General features: G+C 41.4%; 1 protein-coding gene across 1 annotated transcript; it reads left to right on the forward strand.

The window, feature by feature from the left end:
• Positions 1–4090: 4090 nt before the first annotated feature.
• Positions 4091–8404, forward strand: LOC109882366 (zinc finger protein ZIC 1). The gene is made up of 3 exons (XM_020474467.2): positions 4091–6265; positions 6769–6932; positions 7330–8404. Exons 1-3 carry the CDS (start codon positions 5299–5301, stop codon positions 7528–7530), a joined length of 1332 nt encoding a protein of 443 aa, XP_020330056.1. The 5' UTR covers positions 4091–5298; the 3' UTR covers positions 7531–8404.
• The last annotated feature ends 12273 nt before the right edge of the window (positions 8405–20677 follow it).

Here is a 20677-nt window from a genome sequence, read left to right on the forward strand (position 1 = left end):
CTGCACACTGCTCAAAATGCTAGACACCCCCATCCAACTACCCATGTGAGGACCACTCCTCAGTTCTTCCTGCGTGTGTATCAGTTACCTGAACCAAAGCAAATGCATGTGACTTGAGAATCATATTCACTATTGACAACGGCACGTCAAGCACGTCATAAATAAGTAAATACGACGTGACCATGGCTATGATTAAGAAATGGCCTCTGCTTCAGGGGTCTGATTCAGACTTAGGAAATGTGCACCATCCCTATGCACGCCATTTCTCAGCACCTCTCAGTAGTTGAGGTTCAGACTTACCTTATGCAGGTGGGTAACGGGCTTTGCAGGCGTGGTTCCCTTGCGGGCACTGAATACATTTAATTCAACACGCTGAAACCCCTCCCACTTGCTGGCCAACATATTTCCTCGTGGAGTTTTCATTCAATAGGAGTTTCAGGACATTTATGTTGAGCCGTCCCTTTAAATGTGGTGTTTCTTCACGATAGAACGGTTCAGAATATTAAGGATCCGTTTCAGCACCAATTGTTAGACTTAAAAATAATCTGATCTTGAATATTATTTAGGGTTAGGAAAGTATTTATTAGTAATACATTAAAACACTGTTTTGGAGAGTCTTTATGCAAGATACATATTGGTGAATAAAAGTCTTTATGCAGGATATATATTGGTGAATAAAAAAAAACAATGGTTTGATTAATCCTGAAGCTGCCCAATTAAAATGTTCAATCCATGAAATATTATTGTAAAGTGGAAAAAAATGTACAATAGGGTTTGATCAATAGTCCTTTAAATGTACCCTAATAATCCTACCTAATCATGGAGCTGTGGTGACAACTGTCCAGTCGTCGTGAATCGTGCGCCAGGCTCCAGGTTTAAACTGCTACGTGTGGTCTGAAGTTAAATGATTATTCAAATGCAGTAGGCTTCATATCATAAATTATTTAACAACTTGTAATAGGTAAGCCACATATGATCCACTACTGCTAGCGATCCTCAGGATCAACCACACGAACGTGACAGAGGAAATAAATGTCAACTAATGATGAAATGGATTGATGCTAAATGTAAGGAAACTAACAACTAAAGTGACATTTACAAATGTATACGGATAGAACTGACGGTGGCTACTGATAGTGTTTAATATTTAAAAGCATACCAATTGTTTAAAAAAAATACTGTGAAAAGTCGGGCATACAATTAAACCGTTCTAGAAACCATAAATCATCTATGTATGTTTGGCCCTGTACGCCATTTGCGCATGTCTACAGAAGCCTATAGCTTGGCTCTCCACATTTCATCCCTGAAAGTTACAAGGCCAGCATCTCATGAACTTCACTGCGGAAAATGTGATACGTTGATATGCTTCAGCTTTCTGCCATATCACTGGTTTCACATTTGTCTCCAGTGATCATAAGGTAAAATAGATCTAAAATAATTTTCATTTATATTTACAATCCCCTGATCCAAACAGATCTACTCATTTACCCAGCAGCTCTGAGCAAAAGCTCTCATCTGTAAAGGACAGTACATGGAGAAGGGTGTTATTTCTATCAGAATAAAGAAAGTAGATGTTGTTCCACTTGAAACCGACAGGTTGATCGACCTTATTGATTGTTTCTTCGCAACGTAAAAGTGGTGGAATTAAGAGGGACTTAAAGTCAGAATACAGGATATCTGCAGACACAGCCCCAAAACACCTTAAAATCTGTGATCTCCACCCCCAAACGAATAGAGGGGTTAATAGCATACCATTATCGTGCTTAAATTCAAGGTCAGAATGCGTGTATAGAGAATAGTGCATAAACAGTGATTTACCTTAAATTTACGTGCACTTAACTCGGGTAGGAATCCCCCCCCCCTCTCCCACCCCGGTGCCTAGTGTAGGGTTGCTGTAGTCTGCAGAGAGAGAGAGAGAGAGAGAGGCATCTCGAGAACACACTGCAGTAATGTATATAGACTTAGTTATTTCTGGTCCAAGATGAGCTCTCCTGTAAACAACTAGAAAGAAAACGGATAGGGACCGAGCCCAGACCATATCCTTGCAATTCCCCAAACGCGTAATGGGTTTATAGGCTATATACATACACTGTATCCATATTTTGTAGCAAATAACTCGAAGCACTTGCCTTTCACCAATCGGAATTAGATTGCCTATCTAAAATGAAATGCATTTCAGAATAAGGCCTATTTTAACGCAAATAATATCAGTTGTTAGACACCGCATGATAGACTTAATATCACTATTACAATATCACTATCACAGTTATGTTATGTTTAGATCAAAGCAATGCCTTGTAGCCTGTCTTATCGACCATAACTTACTTAGAGGCCTCCACTGATGGAATCCATATCATTGGTCACCCTGATGTAGAGGTTCTCCATTGCCGTATCCAAATAAAGAATCAGTCAACAACGCATGCGTCAATCACCGGATACTTCCTATGGCAGATAAATTAGTCAAAATAAACATGTATGATTCAACTATGAACCATGTTTGCTTTCTGTTGGTTTATTTGAGGGTTCCCCGACACCTTTTATGTGTTTTGAAGTCCTAGAAGAATTTATTTCTTCCTTTCTCAAAGTCACTTCGACACACGTGTCATCTTGACCGTTTTCCACCTGTTGAAGGGTCTTCCAGATTTGTGTGTGTGTTGTGGTAGTCTACTTAAAAACTTACTAAAAGTTGCACGGAAAAAGATTGAGAACTCTAGACTCTGTTGTCTTCACGTTTGTCTCTCTGGAGTGTATGAAGCAGAAACTGGCAGTCAAGATGATATTTTAATGGTTCGTATGGCACGTCTGTTCATGTGGCTTTGAACTCCAGCAGCCGGAGGTTCCAGCAGCGAGCCCCGCAAATCCCACTTGATAACTTCGACAACCCACAACGTTCTACATACAGGTTAGGGCAGTGCAGGCTATTACCAGTTTTCAAACAGGAGAGCTTGAGATATCATTATTATAATTATTTTAAATAACGGATTATTATGTTTCTTTATGATGATAACTTTTTGAATTCTTTTTGGGACACTCTTGTCAGCGTGTGTTTTAGGTGAGAATGGTGATGTGAGAGTCCTGACTGCAGATGCTCCCTTTATGAGGCTTCTGCAAAAATAACAGGAATGTATAGAGAGGGAGGGAGAGAGAGAGAGAGAGGGAGGGAGAGAGAGAGGGGGGGGAGAGAGAGAGAGAGAGAGAGAGAGAGGGAGAGGGAGAGGGAGAGGGAGAGGGAGAGGGAGAGGGAGAGAGAGAGAGAGGGAGGGAGAGAGAGAGGGGGGGGGGGAGAGAGAGAGAGAGAGGGAGAGGGAGAGGGAGAGGGAGAGGGAGAGGGAGAGGGAGAGGGAGAGGGAGAGGGAGAGGGAGAGGGAGAGGGAGAGAGGGAGAGAGAGAGAGAGGGGAGAGGGAGAGAAGGGAGGGGGGGGGAGAGAGGAGAGAGAGGAGAGAGAGAGAGAGAGAGAGAGAGAGAGAGAGAGAGAGAGAGAGAGAGAGAGAGAGACGAGAGGGAGAAGGAGAGAGGGAGAGAGAGAGAAAGAGAGAGGGAGGGAGATAGAGAGGGAGAGACAGAGAGGGGGAGAGAGAGGAAAGAGAGAGAGAGAGAGAGAGAGGGAGAGAGAGAGAGAGAGAGAGAGAGGAGAGAGAGAGAGAGAGAGAGAGAGAGAAGAGAGAGAGAGAGAGAGAGAGAGAGAGCAAGAGAGAGAGAGAGAGAGAGAGAGAGAGAGAGAGAGAGAGAGAGAGAGAGAGAGAGAGAGAGAGGGATAGAGAGAGAGAGAGAGAGAGAGAGAGAGAGAGAGAGACAGAGAGAGACAGAGAGAGAGAGACAGAGAGAGAGAGAGACAGGCAACTATAGCCAAGGCCCTATATGTTTTAATGTTCACAAAGAACACCTGACGTGTAAATAGCAACACATGAAGTGCAAACTTCGACGACAGCTTCATAAACGAGGTGCTGTATGCACACGGCGTGATGAGTACCTAGGGATTGTAACTTCAGTGTTTTTCAACATTGACATGACATTCGATTGCTATGTGGAGGTAGACCTCTAGCCTACCTGATCTGACCAATGAGTATACACGCGCTGTATCATGGTACATGTATGATTATTATTAGCCTTATGTTATTGTTTAATGTCTTGTCACATATTGACGTTTGGGTCGTGTTGTAGGATTCCCACGCAACGTTAGAAAAACGCAATATATTGTTGTGTTTAATCCTAACTCACACTTGAAAGGAGAGAGAGAGAGGGGGGGGGGGGGGGTGAGTGTTCTTTTCTGTTCCCCTCTCATCCGCCGGACATTTCACTGAATCCAAAGATCGCCATGGAAATCAACAAAGACACCGCCATGCCCTCAACTTGTGTCCTATGAAGAAGAAAAAAGGCCCGGATCAACAACAAAGAGTTTGTAGTATACTGCCTCTCAGTCTCTGTGCTGTCAGAGAAAGATTGCGCAACAACAGTATTAAGCGACACATTGACTTCTTGTGCAGCCGAATGGCCATGCTCAACATCAGAATCTGCACACAACTTAATGCTCGGAGAAAGTGTATTTTAATATTGCATGGAGAGAATGGTTGTTGCAATGCATTAGTTGCAGAGGAACATGCACGCATTTGACTTTTAGCAGTGTATAGTGTGACTGAATATAGCCGACGACTGTCTACATTTTCACACCGTCTATTGTTGCTTTTATATTTCTCAACTTTCTTTCTTGTGTTATTCAGCCGTTTAACCAAAACCACAGTCAGCAATCTCACAATACCTGGGATTGATGATGCACGCGGACCAATAGGAGAGGGGCCACGGCACGCGGATTGTTATTTGATGGGTGAACGTTGGTAGGGGGATAGGGCGTCCTCCAATGAGTGTCTGAGTACCGGGTCACATGTTGCCCCCCCCCCCCCCACCCCCAAACTCTTCCTCCCCATTCATCAGGGGTGGACTGTGTTGTCTTTTCAATTCATTTATCTGCAGGAATGATTGCGACTATCAGTCTACTGCTCACCGCTTGACTGGGGAGGTGAAAGTTTCGCCACAGGAAGAGAAACCGCAAAATACAATATTGTAGCCTCCGTGATTCGCGTGTGGATCGGATGAGAGGTAGAACAGGAAACAGTCCTATCTTGTTTTAGGTAAATAGAACATATGTGGATTGGAGTTTGCTCAGCTCAGTAAAGTCCGCTAGATATTTTTTTGCATGCAGAGCAGAGAGAGAGAGAGAGGTATAGAGGTCAGAAGAATATCTGTGCATGATTTTTAATTCCTGCTCTCAGTTGCCTCATTGAGTTGTAGACTGACGGAAGATGCTGCTGGACGCAGGACCCCAGTACCCCACCATAGGAGTCACTACGTTTGGCTCCTCAAGGCATCACTCAACAGGCGAAGTAACAGAACGAGAAGTGGCTTTGGGGATAAATCCATTCGCAGACGGGATGGGCGCTTTTAAAATCAACCACAGCTCCCACGACCTTAGCTCCGGCCAGACGGCGTTTTCCTCCCAGGCTCCCGGCTATGCTGCTGCCGCTCTGGGTCACCACCACCACCCGACACACGTCAGCTCCTACTCCACGGCAGCATTCAACTCCACCCGGGACTTTCTCTTCAGAAACCGGGGCTTCGGAGACGCAACCAGCGCGCAGCACAGCCTGTTTGCCTCCGCAGCGGGAAGTTTTGCAGGGCCACATGGACACTCCGATGCCACCGGGCACCTGCTCTTCCCCGGACTCCACGAGCAAGCCGCCAGCCATGCGTCATCTAATGTTGTCAACAGCCAGATGCGCCTTGGCTTTACCGGGGACATGTACGGCCGGGCTGACCAGTATGCCCACGTTACGAGCCCCCGCTCCGACCACTACGCCTCCTCCCAGCTGCATGGCTATGGCCCTATGAATATGAACATGGCGGCTCACCACGGGGCAGGGGCCTTTTTCCGATACATGAGGCAGCCCATCAAACAAGAGCTCATCTGTAAGTGGGTCGAGCCCGAACAGTTGTCGAACCCCAAAAAGGCTTGCAACAAAACTTTCAGCACGATGCACGAGCTCGTGACCCACCTGACAGTGGAGCATGTCGGTGGACCGGAGCAGTCTAACCATATCTGCTTCTGGGAAGAGTGCGTCCGAGAAGGAAAACCGTTCAAAGCCAAATACAAACTGGTAAATCATATCAGAGTACACACCGGAGAGAAACCATTCCCGTGTCCCTTCCCCGGCTGTGGAAAAGTGTTTGCCCGATCGGAGAACCTGAAGATCCACAAGAGGACTCACACAGGTAAGAATCAAAAGCACGATCACAATATCCACTCCAAAAGCTGTTTGCGTAATACATGTTATGCTACTATAAGTTCAATGTTTTGATTATGTTTGTTTAAATATTATTGTTCATATAATACCAAATAGCTTTATTTAGTCATGTGCCACTACAGCATAGTGTTTCTATTCTGTGCCTGTTAGAATTCAATAGGTTGTGAAATAGGACAATGTGACATGCTGTTGCATTGTTTATCATAGCGGCACAAGTAAACATGTCATCACAACAACATATTTATGAATACATAGCCTACAGTAATACAGTCATATATTTTGGTAGAAAAAAAAACGAATGTTGTAATATACCTGAAGATAATGTTTTGTCATGTTCAAGGTGGTGGTAGCCTAAATTCCCCCACCACACTGAAATGTTCATGTTAAATTGGAACAAGTACGTATTTATATTTTCATTGTGTTAACATTTGAAAAAACTATCTAAATATATATATATATCTATTTGTTTAGGTGAGAAGCCTTTCAAGTGTGAGTTTGATGGCTGCGACAGGCGGTTTGCTAACAGCAGCGACCGGAAGAAACACATGCACGTCCACACTTCTGACAAGCCTTATCTCTGCAAGATGTGCGACAAGTCCTACACACATCCCAGCTCTCTGCGGAAACACATGAAGGTCAATATTGGGTTTACTTTTACATGTTATATTCAATTTGTATTTATAATGTATATTTTTAATTCCTACACCCTTTCGAGAATGAAAGTGCATGCATACAATTGCAATTGCCTACATTCCAGCAAACACGAACACAGAAACAGCAGGGAGACGCCATGCAGCAAATGCAAATACCTGTTGTGTCTTCATAGAGCCGCTCTGTTGTCATATCCAAAAGATCATCATACATTTTAATGTCTGGACATTTAAAGTGGTTTATCGTGAACATTTAAGCTATTATTATTTCTTATTCTCACAATTAAGAATCCAACTGGAAGCCTGCATATTTCTAGAAAGCATGCCAGTCTATGAATTCTACACTGTAAAATGTTAAGTATTGTTTGTCACTGTCTTGCAGGTTCACGAGGCTACCACGCAAGGACCTCAACCGTCGCCAGCGGCCAGTTCCGGGTACGAATCGTCCACGCCGCCCACCATCGTGTCTCCGTCCACAGAGAACCATAATTCCAGTTCCATATCACCGGCAGCCTCGACAGTACACCACACGACCAGTCACCACACCACGCTGTCGTCAAATTTTAATGAATGGTACGTGTAAAATATTTTCACAAAGCCTGCAGAAATAGGACTGGAATCAAAGACTTTGAAAGTCAGCCTATAACGCGAGGACCGAGAAAAAAAACGAGGAAGCCAAAATGGTTGGTTAACGGCTAAAGAGAAAGAGAGAGAGAGAGAGTGATGCATGGACAAGGTGCAAAGCCAGCTACCAAGTTAACGGCTTTTTTCCTGACTCTTTTTTGAAAGACTGCACACAAGAGATCTCAATGCATGCTATCTGCGGGTCGTGGCCTGATTTGGTTTTCTTTGTACATAAAGATTCCCAGTTCCAAAATGTCATATTTTATTTTGTAAATACTTATATCACAGTTTAACGGATTTGTGAAAATGTGGTCCCTAGATATATGGAAAATGAAATGGTTTTTACCAATAATATTGCGATGACTAGTGTTGATTGAACAGAATGTTGTAGTTGATGTGTACCAAATGTGAATTACTCAGTATAACTACCGTCTCCACTATGACGTCGACCTTACCGACTATTAGTCTATTAATGTGCTTTTGTATTTGGTGAAACATTTCGTCTACGGTCCAGTTGGAGTAGCACAGTACTTACCATTGCTGTTAGTTAATGTCATGTCGATAAATCGTGTATAGTGAAAGCCTGAAACTCCGTGTCGTCTGTTTATGTAGGCCTTCGTGATAAAATATAACAACTATTTGTTCATTACCTTGATAATGTCAAGGAAGTATTACCTACATGTAAATAGCTAAATTTTCCATATTTATCTGCATGTAAAGGGTAACACATGTTAGAAATGATCGGTATTTATGGAGAAATGCGCTAGTATGTAAAATTTAGTTTGCAAAAAATGTTTGGTTACATTTCGTACTATATTAAAGGATTAAAACTACAACCAACTATTTGCCTTTTCCATATTTTTGTTTCTCAAAGCCTACATGTTGTTTAAATAGGCCTATGGCTGGATATCAAAATGAATGACGTGTGATTATCTTTGTATACACTCACTCATGCATAACAAAAACAAAACACGTAAATAGATGACCAGGTCTTTATTAAACCATTACATATGAGTTATTCTAAAGAACAAATTCATTATAATACTAAACGTAGGCCTAAAGAATTCAAATGACTAAAATATAGGACTAAAATATTTCATAACACATCGATAAAGGGACATATTTGGACCAACTTATTAGGGTAAAACCAGGATGCATTATACGCTTATTAAAGCGTAGAATTCTAAATCACATCATGCTTGCCTTTTTAGGCTTGCAGAATCAAATTCTCTAATACGAATTAATGTGACGTAATTCGATTTCCCCTGTTCTTGAGTCCCTTTTATCCAAAAGTAACATCCCAGCCATTGCCCTCGAGTAATGTGAGAATCGAAAAGATGAATAGTGACAGTTCTACTTCTCAGTCAGAGTAAAACGAAATTGTTTATGTTGTTACTTAATTGTTATCGGTGTTATTCAGTTTCCCGTAGCTAGCTGTGTCGGATGGATGCCATAGTCTAGTGTTGAGGAAGTGTTGGGATTTCTCGAGTCAGTGTTGTAGTCTTTGTTCCGTGGTGCAGCCTGGTTGACCGGACCATTAGGCAGGGTTCACGTCAACAGACAGACGCCAGTGATCACAAGCCTGGCCTGCGTGGTTAACACTGCCAGTGCGCTGGGCTAGGCGACACAGAATACAATGTTCCCGTAGATCTGTCAGTCTGCAGCTGACAACATGACACATTGGAACGGACGAAAAATGAAACAATTCTAAAATAAAAGCCGAAGCTAAATAGACTGCAAACAATGTAGTATTGCATAATGATCAATCATCAGTCACAGTCCACAGAGAGAGAGAGAGAGAGAGAGAGAGAGAGAGAGAGAGAGAGAGAGTGTGTGTGTGTGTGTGTGTGTGTGTGTGTGTGTGTGTGTGTGTGTGTGTGTGTGTGTGTGTGTGTGTGTGTGTGTGTGTGTGTGATTGGAATGGCGGAAATGCATGATATCTGAGGTGATCTGTTTGAAATGTGTTCATATTTTCTTTGCATGGGCTATTAATTTTTTAGATAAATGAATGATGGTACTAAAGTGGCTTTTTCGACTCTATTTAACACTATCTATCAGGTTATAGTGTTGATACGTTTTCATTCACGCACCGTTAGACCCAATAGAAATGCCGCGGAGGCTATATATATACAAACATATGTTTTGATTCATACAATGGGATTCATTTTGTTTTGAAAAGACCTGTCCTTATCGTTTCCTGCATTTTCTGACAAAGCCAGAAGGCAGAGATATAAATCAATATCGGCTCTGGTCTTAAATGTCCCATGGAGATAACACATATAGGCCTAAAATGTATCTTTGTAATATTATTAGATGTTGCCAAATCGTAACGTAGCTTTATAACATCGCACAACAGGCTCGACGAAGCAACACATGCACTACTTGGCGAGGCCGAATTAAAACGCAGTGACCTGAAGGACTGTGAGACCACCAGGGTCTCCCATGTACAAATATAATTGCCACACAAACAGGACAATACAGAAATATGTATATTCAGAGGTTCCATTAAGTTACTCAAGTTCATGTTGTTTGTGTAGGGTTAGGGTTTAACCCTCCAACTAGCAATAATGCAAGAGGTGCCTTAACAATCACACAATATGCTTAATCGTGGTAATCTAACAACAGAACGAACACAACTGGACTACAACAAATGTTTGTTTTTTTTAAATCTCCGCTTGTTTCCTCTCTTCAAATATTCTTTGTTGACTTTTATTCTGTAACACCAAAATGACAATGTGTCTGTTTTATGTAAAATATCAATTATATTATTTATGTTTTTTAAAATGTGTTTACGGCTCATTTAATGACATTTGGAATGTAAACGAAATATATATCACTGGTAAATTCCATAGTTGAGATTCTCCATTTACAAAATAGCTGACATGGAAATGTTCCCGTCTCCACGTAAAGATGTCTGAATGACAGACGGTGTAGCCAACGGCGTGCACGGGCTCTTATGAACCCCATAACATACAGAATAAGGAGGGCTTATCGTTTCAGTTTGGTTCACATTGACTTCATTTGTTCAGTTGACTGTATCGACATTTGTTAACAATCGCTACATCCGGAAAACGGCAGAGTTGCAGTTACAACCGTAGAAGAGCGCAGGCGCCAGCCCTCAGCGCGCCTCGCTTGTCTATGGATATTTATTACTTGTGCTAGTAGCCAGTAGACCAAACTCGAGATCTGCATGTTGCTTTCCTTCCATGATATAAATGAATGCGCATTTTCACGTTCTATGAACGCACTATGAATTATATTCAAAACTAGAGGAAAATATTTGGTAAATGAAAACAGATATATTTCCCTTATAGCTTTAACAAACGTGTTATTCCAACACACAGGTTGCTCCAAATATGTTGTTAAATTTACAGTATGATCAAATTTTGAAATGGACGTTAAATATTCCCTTTATAAGTTATTGGAAATCAACGTTTCATTCTTCAGGAATAGGCCTATACCAAACGGACAATACATCATATTGAACACTGCCGTTAGTTAGCAATAGCTGCATCCTTTCTCCAACAACATTAGCCAATATGTTTCAGAATATTGTCACTTATTATCTCACGTTCTAAACAAAGTCTTTGAGAAATTATTTTTGTTTAATTTATTATAACTTTTTTTTCTGATTGGGAAAATAGTTTTTAAATTAATGTGCACTTGAATGTGGCCTATACGTTCTTCAAATATGTCAGATGAGAATATCAGTGTAGATTTGAAGTTAATGGCGGAGTTAACAGGCTGCAGGCAGGGTTAGTTTAGTATCCGGTCACTGAGTGGAGTAGTCTATGTTGGTTGACCCCGGCAGTACATTAAGAGATTGACGCGTGAGTAGTCTATGTTGGTTGACCCCGGCAGTACATGGAGGGACTGACGCGTCACGTATGTAACCGGAGAAGAGATGGAACGCTCCGGTGCCACTTGATGAATATCCTGCCCATGTTTGCCTGTCCACGGCTCCACATATCTGTTCCTTACAGTGTTAACTAAATGAATAAGGGAAACGTTTACTCTTAGAGTCACTCTTAACGTTGATCTTATTATTATATTTACGTCAAATAATATGCTCTGCAGGACAACATGCTGATTTGGAATGGTATAGGGTAGTCTATGATTTTTCTTCATCCAAAAATGGTCACTGATGATACAGACATTGCTTTGCGCTGATTTGCTAAATAGACAATTGATCTTTTGATAGATAAATAAATAAAACATGAATTCACCTTGTGGGATGTAACCCTTCAACTGACTCTTTTTGAAAAACGTTGAAAAAATGACTTCACCTAAATTCCTATTACTAACAACTCAAATAACCCCGGCAGTACATATTTTCAACTTGACGTTTATTTGGGAAATAACAGAGCTCTACCGGAAGTCCAGAGGATCATACTAGCAATGCCATATTAGAGTGGTAATTTGCATAGCATTTTTACTCATTTACACAATATTACAAAAATTACTTTAGGTCTGATTCAATGGCTTTTATAGAAAGGTAAGCATTGTTTAATAAGGACTGATGTCAAATTCAAAACAATTATGGTAATTTTGTATGTCCAAACATGAATATTCAATTACAGTGAAATTAATGGGTTTTCAGGTAGTGTAGGCTATAGTGCAATGTCACTCAAAATGGTTTTCTTAAATATCAAAAGATCCAGGTTCTTCCACCCTGGTTCCCACATGTTCCCACATGTTCAGACTACATTTTCAGTGCATTTATTTAAATCACTATTATAGAAAGTATATTAAAGGCTGCCTTAAAGGGGCAATCAGCAGCTTCTACCATCATTTAGAACTTATACTTTAATGAAATGTACCAATTGATTCTTGAAGAATATAACTTATACATTATTGATATGTACCAATTGATTCTTGAAGAATAGGGACTTATACATTATTGATATGTACCAATTGATTCTTGAAGAATAGGGACTTATACATTCCTCATGAGCTTAGTTCAACTGTGGTACCCCATCAGAACCAGAAATGTTTGTTTTACACCAATATTTGTAAACAAAGTAAATGTAAACAAACAAATTACCATATAGTGTCAAAACACGGTTAAACACGGATGTCCTTGCATCCATAACCTCTGTCTATCCTGCCCCATTCCTTTTTACTAACCCAGGGCTGGGGGTGGACTTTGTTATTGTTTCTACTGCTGATTTCCCCTTTAACTATTTTGTGTTGTTAACAATTCATTCATATTTTCCCTCAAAATAAGTATTTTTTTTAAGAAATAAATGTAAATAAATAAATGTAGGCTACCCTATTCTTAGTCTACAGTACTATTTACTCACATTTTTGCAAAATTCTTGATTTTTAGTCTTTTAAAATGGATTAAATATTTATTTTCAGATTCCTACTCTTCATGGTCTCTAGTAACATAAACGGTGCAATATTAATCCCTCTGAATTCCTGCCTTTAATTTAATCTGTGGTGACAGATATGTTCTTCCAAAAATACAAAATTATACAAATTATTTAAATGCAGCTGACTGAGTTGACCAATCCAGTTCAAGTAAACATTTTTTTCATATCCACTTCTAAATTCATTGTCAAAACAGTCAGTTGAAGAAAACCTTGGCAGAAATGTGCATTATTATTAGTATTGTTATTGTTATTATTTTTTGTATTATTCTTCTTCTTCTTCTTATTGTTATTATATTATTATTATTTTTCTTGTTGTTATTATTGTTGTTATTATTAATATTATTATTGTTATTATATTATTATTATTATTGTTGTTGTTATTATTATTATTTTTTATTCTGCTAAGGTTATGTGTGTTCCTGTGTTGTTCTCTCTTCAGTCTTGTTTCCCATCATCAATCAAGGCCATGCAGACAAAGACATCCAGCTATATAAATCAGAGAGCCGCTGCCAAGGACCCTTCATATCACCATGCTTTTCTTTCCATCGACTTACTATCTTGATGGAGTTACAATTATATTTTTTCTAGTTACATAACGTTTCCTTTAAATGTTATATAAATTCCCTTAGAGTCTATTGACGCACCAGTGCATGAATATAAGTAGCCCAATTGTTTTTATCCCCATCAAAATCTGTCAGTTTAAACAAGAGATATCTGTTTTTTTTGTTGTTGCATGGGCTGAGTCTCAATCCACTTCATCTGTCTATAGGCGTCAGCATGCTTCAGTTTGGGATGGCGCCTTGCCAAACTCAGCTAGCTGAAGGAGTGTGCTTCATACTCCCTTAAATGAACAAGAGCAAAGCAGCAATAGTACTGTTTGTCCATCTTGAGACGCCCGTAGCTAGTATACACTTCCTTAAAATAGTATCAATTAATCTAAGGTAACTCAAGAAATCTATCGTTAATTTAGATTAATTTAACTGAGATGATTGGTGCAGTATTACTCGATGAAAACATGTGCATGAAAATGAGTCATCTCTCTTTGAATGACAACAAAGACATTGAAGAATCACAACTGTTGCCCAATCACCAACGAAAGGCGTAGAAACATCGGCTTGCCTCCAGAAAAAATGTTGTGTGCCCGAACAGCCAAAAATACCCGAAGTCCAAAATGAACAAATGTCACAAAATGACATCATAACATACACACAAACTCTCGAGAACAGTTTCAGCTGGGAAGCAGATGCCTTAAAAGTCCATTTATGTTTGATTCGAAAACGTGGTTGGAGACTCCATAGGATGTGTGTGGCACAATCACAGACCCCCTGGAGGCTTGCAAAGGCCCAATTGAGCTCTGTTTACCACCATGCACCTCCAAAATATTGGTAACAATGTGGAGGACTCCATATAGCTTTGCATTGACATGATTGGTTGACTGTAGGTTAGGGCGGGCGATCCTGTGTAAACACAAACTTACTTCCTTGACAACTTCCTTCACAACAGGTCTGCACTGCTCCGCAAGAAGTATGAATGCCCTGACTTCTGCAGAGGCTGTATTAATGTACATGCTGTACAGCCAATGCAGATGTCATATTGACCATGTAGCGCCTTTAAAAGGAGTTTGTGTTTATATAGGACCTCCCGCCCACCCCCCACCTATCATAAACCACCCTCTGCATTGTTAAAACATTTGGGAGGTGCACAGCGATGCGGTATGGAACTCAGTTTGGTCTCTGCATGTTTCTGGAGGCTCCGTAATTTCGTCACAGCCTCCATACAGAGCCTCCGACCACATTTTCGGATCAAAGCATAAATGGGCTTTTATGCCGGCCTCCGGCATCTGTGGTGGAATGTGACCGAGCTACAGCGGTGTTTGAAAGACCATGAGACATCTCATCTGTGGTGGAATGTGACCGAGCTACAGCGGTGTTTGAAAGACCATGAGACATCTCATCTGTGGTGGAATGTGACCGAGCTACAGCGGTGTTTGAAAGACCATGAGACATCTCATCTGTGGTGGAATGTGACCGAGCTACAGCGGTGTTTGAAAGACCATGAGACATCTCATCTGTGGTGGAATGTGACTGAGCTACAGCGGTGTTTGAAAGACCATGAGACATCTCATCTGTGGTGGAATGTGACCGAGCTACAGCGGTGTTTGAAAGACCATGAGACATCTCATCTGTGGTGGAATGTGACCGAGCTACAGCGGTGTTTGAAAGACCGTGAGACATCTCATCTGTGGTGGAATGTGACCGAGCTACAGCGGTGTTTGAAAGACCGTGAGACATCTCATCTGTGGTGGAATGTGACTGAGCTACAGCGGTGTTTGAAAGACCATGAGACATCTCATCTGTGGTGGAATGTGACCGAGCTACAGCCGTGTTTGAAAGACCATTGAGAAGAACCTGAACCAGAACCTGGATCATTTGTTATGTCTGAACATGTGGTAACCAGGATGGAAGAACCTGGATCATTTGTTATGTCTGAACATGTGGTAACCAGGATGGAAGAACCTGGATCATTTGTTATGTCTGAACATGTGGTAACCAGGATGGAAGAACCTGGATATTTTGAAACGTCAATATACACCATGTGGGAACCATGGTGGAAGAACCTGGATCATTTAAAATGTTAGTGATATTGTGCGACATTGAGTGACACTATAGCCTACACTACCTGAAAACCCATTAATTTCAATGTATTTGAATATTGATGTTTGGAGATACATTTCCATAATTTGTTAAAATTTGACACCAAACTCCTTATCTATAAAAGCTATTGAATCAGACATAAAGTAATTTTTGTAATATTGTGTAAATGAGTAAAATGCTATGCCAAAATGCAATTCTAATATGGAATTACTAGTATGACCGTCTTGACTTCTGGTAGATGTCTGTTATTTCCCAAATAATGGGCGTATGGAGGTAGTTTTGTGCCTTTCCAAATAAGGAGTTAAATATGAAACAAAAAAACAACAAACATTTCCTGAGCTTTTCTTTAACCTCATAGATATAGGACAGACACTTTCAAAACTTTATTCCTTGTGTTTTATTTTTTCACTGTCTATTTTGGCAATTTATGAATGCGTTATTCAGTGTGTTTCTATGGGATTTGGTACAGAAGGACAAATTAAATATTTTTTCAAAAAATATTTGTACCAAAATGGGTCCTACAATTTCAAAGTGAAAATAGTTAAGTGATCCACGGTACAAGCATCTTAAAACAATGCCATATATCAGCTTATAACAGAGGAGGATGTGAGAGGAGCTCTACCCGCTCTTCTAAAAATGTAAAGGTTGTATTTCTTCTTCTCTCTTCCTCAGTTCACATGCGCTTTGCCCTCAGTCTCAGGCGAGCTGCTCAAACGCTTGAGTCTGATAGGTCGATTTGACAGACTGAGCCGCTGTCTAATTCTGCAGCATTGAATTTTGGTCGGCGTGTCAAACTCCAAATGCATGCTGTGTGCATAAAGCTGACTTGACCGCATCAGAAGTGTATGAATAAGCCTAGATCTGTTGCTGTTCTCTGATATATATAACTACCACGGAAAGTCCTAGTCAGGGAGGAAGTCACGCAACGATGATGTCATAATCATCTGCCTTGCCCACGTTCCTAATTTGTTGGATGTGGAATCGAGATATAGCATGTTTTTTTATGTATAAATTCTGGAATATTTCTATGTATGTTGGTATGACACAAGTAGCACATTCCTATTTAGTAGATGGCTATTAGCAGCTCCTTGTTTACAACTGTAACAGAAAGGATGTCGTAGCCTGTGGGAGACATAGATGACACAGTGTGGATGATATATTTGTCTAAATGGCTAAAATATAATATTATCTCCACATTAAAGAGGAATATATGTGTCCTTAGAAAGAATGACAACCTGTGCATCATATTTTACCACCCATGTGGCTAAATACATAATTACAAGCAAATCTAATCATTTGTTCAATCTGACTCAGAAGCCATAACTGGTCTTTCATTATATTAAAAACAATAGTAAAGTCTTTATATGGCATAAAATGATTGACAAAATACATTAAACACCAGTTCAAAATAATAGGTGAAGACATTACAGTAGTAGAGCTGTATGAGACCCCTGTAGTAGAGCTGTATGAGACCCCTGTAGTAGAGCTCTATGAGACCCCTGTAGTAGAGCTCTATGAGACCCCTGTAGTAGAGCTCTATGAGACCCCTGTAGTAGAGCTCTATGAGACCCCTGTCAGTACCCTGTAGTAGAGCTGTATGAGACCCCTGTAGTAGAGCTCTATGAGACCCCTGTAGTAGAGCTCTATGAGACCCCTGTCAGTACCCTGTAGTAGAGCTGTATGAGACCCCTGTAGTAGAGCTCTATGAGACCCCTGTAGTAGAGCTCTATGAGACCCCTGTCAGTACCCTGTAGTAGAGCTCTATGAGACCCCTGTAGTAGAGCTCTATGAGACCCCTGTCAGTACCCTGTAGTAGAGCTGTATGAGACCCCTGTAGTAGAGCTCTATGAGACCCCTGTAGTAGAGCTCTATGAGACCCCTGTCAGTACCCTGTAGTAGAGCTCTATGAGACCCCTGTAGTAGAGCTCTATGAGACCCCTGTCAGTACCCTGTAGTAGAGCTGTATGAGACCCCTGTAGTAGAGCTCTATGAGACCCCTGTAGTAGAGCTCTATGAGACCCCTGTAGTAGAGCTCTATGAGACCCCTGTAGTAGAGCTCTATGAGACCCCTGTCAGTACCCTGTAGTAGAGCTGTATGAGACCCCTGTAGTAGAGCTCTATGAGACCCCTGTAGTAGAGCTCTATGAGACCCCTGTCAGTACCCTGTAGTAGAGCTCTATGAGACCCCTGTAGTAGAGCTCTATGAGACCCCAGCCAGTACCCAGTAGTAGAGCTGTATGAGACCCCTGTAGTAGAGCTGTATGAGACCCCTGTAGTAGAGCTGTATGAGACCCCTGTAGTAGAGCTGTATGAGACCCCTGTAGTAGAGCTGTATGAGACCCCTGTAGTAGAGCTCTATGAGACCCCTGTAGTAGAGCTCTATGAGACCCCTGTAGTAGAGCTCTATGAGACCCCTGTAGTAGAGCTCTATGAGACCCCTGTAGTAGAGCTGTATGAGACCCCTGTAGTAGAGCTGTATGAGACCCCTGTAGTAGAGCTGTATGAGACCCCTGTAGTAGAGCTGTATGAGACCCCTGTAGTAGAGCTCTATGAGACCCCTGTAGTAGAGCTATCTGAGACCCCAGTCAGTACCCAGTAGTAGAGCTATCTGAGACCCCAGTCAGTACCCAGTAGTAGAGCTATCTGAGACCCCAGTCAGTACCCAGTAGTAGAGCTATCTGAGACCCCAGTCAGTACCCAGTAGTAGAGCTATCTGAGACCCCAGTCAGTACCCAGTAGTAGAGCTATCTGAGACCCCAGTTAGTACCCAGTAGTAGAGCTAGCTGAGACCCCAGTCAGTACCCAGTAGTAGAGCTATCTGAGACCCCAGTCAGTACCCAGTAGTAGAGCTATCTGAGACCCCAGTCAGTACCCAGTAGTAGAGCTGTATGAGACCTCAGTCAGTACCCAGTAGTAGAGCTATCTGAGACCCCAGCCAGCAGACAGTCAGTTGTTGACAGTCGGACACTTTGACAAGCTATCAAGTTTAGACCACAGAAGATTTGTAGAAGCATTGACATTGTCCATGTTGTCGTGTTCCCTTGATGTGCAGCTAAATGTGGTCATTGTAATTAGATGTTTGCGACAGGGGTAGACCTAGTGGTAGCCCTCTCCCTGGGGCATTGGTTTACACCACGGTTGGTGGTTTAGGGCTAGTAAAACATCTTCACACGCCCCCTGCGGAAGGCTATGCCATATGCTACTGTAAAAATAGGCCGTCAATTGAAGTTTCTGTTCTGTCGTTCTTCCTGGCTGAAGTAATGTCAGTGTAGGTCTGCTATTTCCCATTTTTTTATAGCACATAATAATTTGATCAGTTCTCATGTATACCGTTTTAATTTAATTTGTAAAGGGCAAGAAGACAAATGTTACTTGTTTTTTGTGTGAATTTATTCCTGTTCGGTTAGGGTTGTTGTTTGCTGTCCGTACGGGAGAGACCAGCTCGTGGACATCTGCTCATCAGAATAACACAGGGTCATATCAGGAGATGGAACAGTCCCGTAATGACAACGGAGCATGCACACTTTCAAAGGTTAACCATTAGAAATACAATTTGTTGAGCTGATATGAATATTCCATTTTATTTGTCTGCGGCATCACATGCAATTCGTTTTATTGGATGTGTTTGTAATGAAATAAAATGTCTCACTTTGATTTTTTTATAAAAAAAAAAAAGAAAATGCATTTTTTTGCTACAGTTTCATGCTAACGTACTTTTTAATTGTCGATTTTGAGAAATCACTTTAATCCCTGTCACATCAATATGTGATGTGTAATCTTGTGACTCAAAGGAAAGTCTAAATTATTGCTTAAAATGGATAGTAAATATAAAAAGGATTTATTAACATCAGGTTTGCATTATGTCACAAGTTGAACTAAAACATGACAAATTCTAAAAAGATGGTGGTTGAAACAACACATTCTGTAACCTTGGGGAAGCTATCTTGTTCTTTCTTTAGATTAGAATTAGACACACGGATATGTTGTAGAGAAACGACTTCAATTAACATAATCACTGACCTCATTATTATTGTGCTCTGAACCGAGAGGGAAAGTTCTCTTCCTTTGTAATTAGGACATTATAGAGATTTCCTCAAACTGTTTTAGTTGACTTCTAGCAGGAATCCATGTCAATAGACAACCACACCTAGTGCTCATATGAGTGTTCTGGGTTCATTTTATATGGTCTCTACAACATTACTTGCTAATTTATTCATTTGGGAGGAATTTAAATATACTGTATAACTCTGCCAATGGTCATTGCAGTGCCACAATCTAACGAGTCCAAGTTATTTGATGTGTGTTCTATCAAGACCTAATGGAAATAGTGTGTTTCCAGTCACACCCGTTCACGTCTTCTGAAGAGAACAGCTGGAAGACAGGCTTTGAAGTGTGTTGATGTTTCAGGACTCTCTCCACAGGGTCAGTACGGAAACTGCAGTACGGAAACTACAGGGTCAGTAGGGAGACTACAGGGTCAGTAGGGAGACTACAGTAGGGAGACTACAGGGTCAGTAGGGAGACTACGGGGTCAGTAGGGAGACTACAGGGTCAGTAGGGAGACTACAGGGTCAGTAGGGAGAGTACAGGATCAGTAGGGAGACGACAGTAGGGGGACTACAGTAGGGAGACTACAGGGTCAGTAGGGAGACTATAGGGCCAGTTGGGAGACTACAGGGTCAGTAGGGAGACTACAGTAGGGAGACTACATCATCAGTAGAGAGACTACAGTAGGGAGACTACAGGGTCAGTAGGGAGACTACTGGGTCAGTAGGGAAACTACAGGGTCAGTAGGGAGACTACAGTAGGGAGACTACATTGTCAGTAGAGAGACTACAGTAGGGAGACTACAGGGTCAGTAGGGAGACTACAGGGTCAGTAGGGAGACTACTGGGTCAGTAGGGAGACCACAGGGTCAATAGGGAGACTACAGTAGGGAGACTACAGCTTCAGTAGTGAGACTACAGTAGGGAGACTACAGGGTCAGTAGGGAGACTACAGGGTCAGTTGGGAGACTACAGTAGGGAGACCACAGGGTCAGTAAGGAGACTACAGGGTCAGTTGGGAGACTACAGTA

This window comes from Oncorhynchus kisutch, linkage group LG18 (genome assembly GCF_002021735.2).
Source record: "Oncorhynchus kisutch isolate 150728-3 linkage group LG18, Okis_V2, whole genome shotgun sequence".
NCBI lineage: Eukaryota > Metazoa > Chordata > Actinopteri > Salmoniformes > Salmonidae > Oncorhynchus > Oncorhynchus kisutch.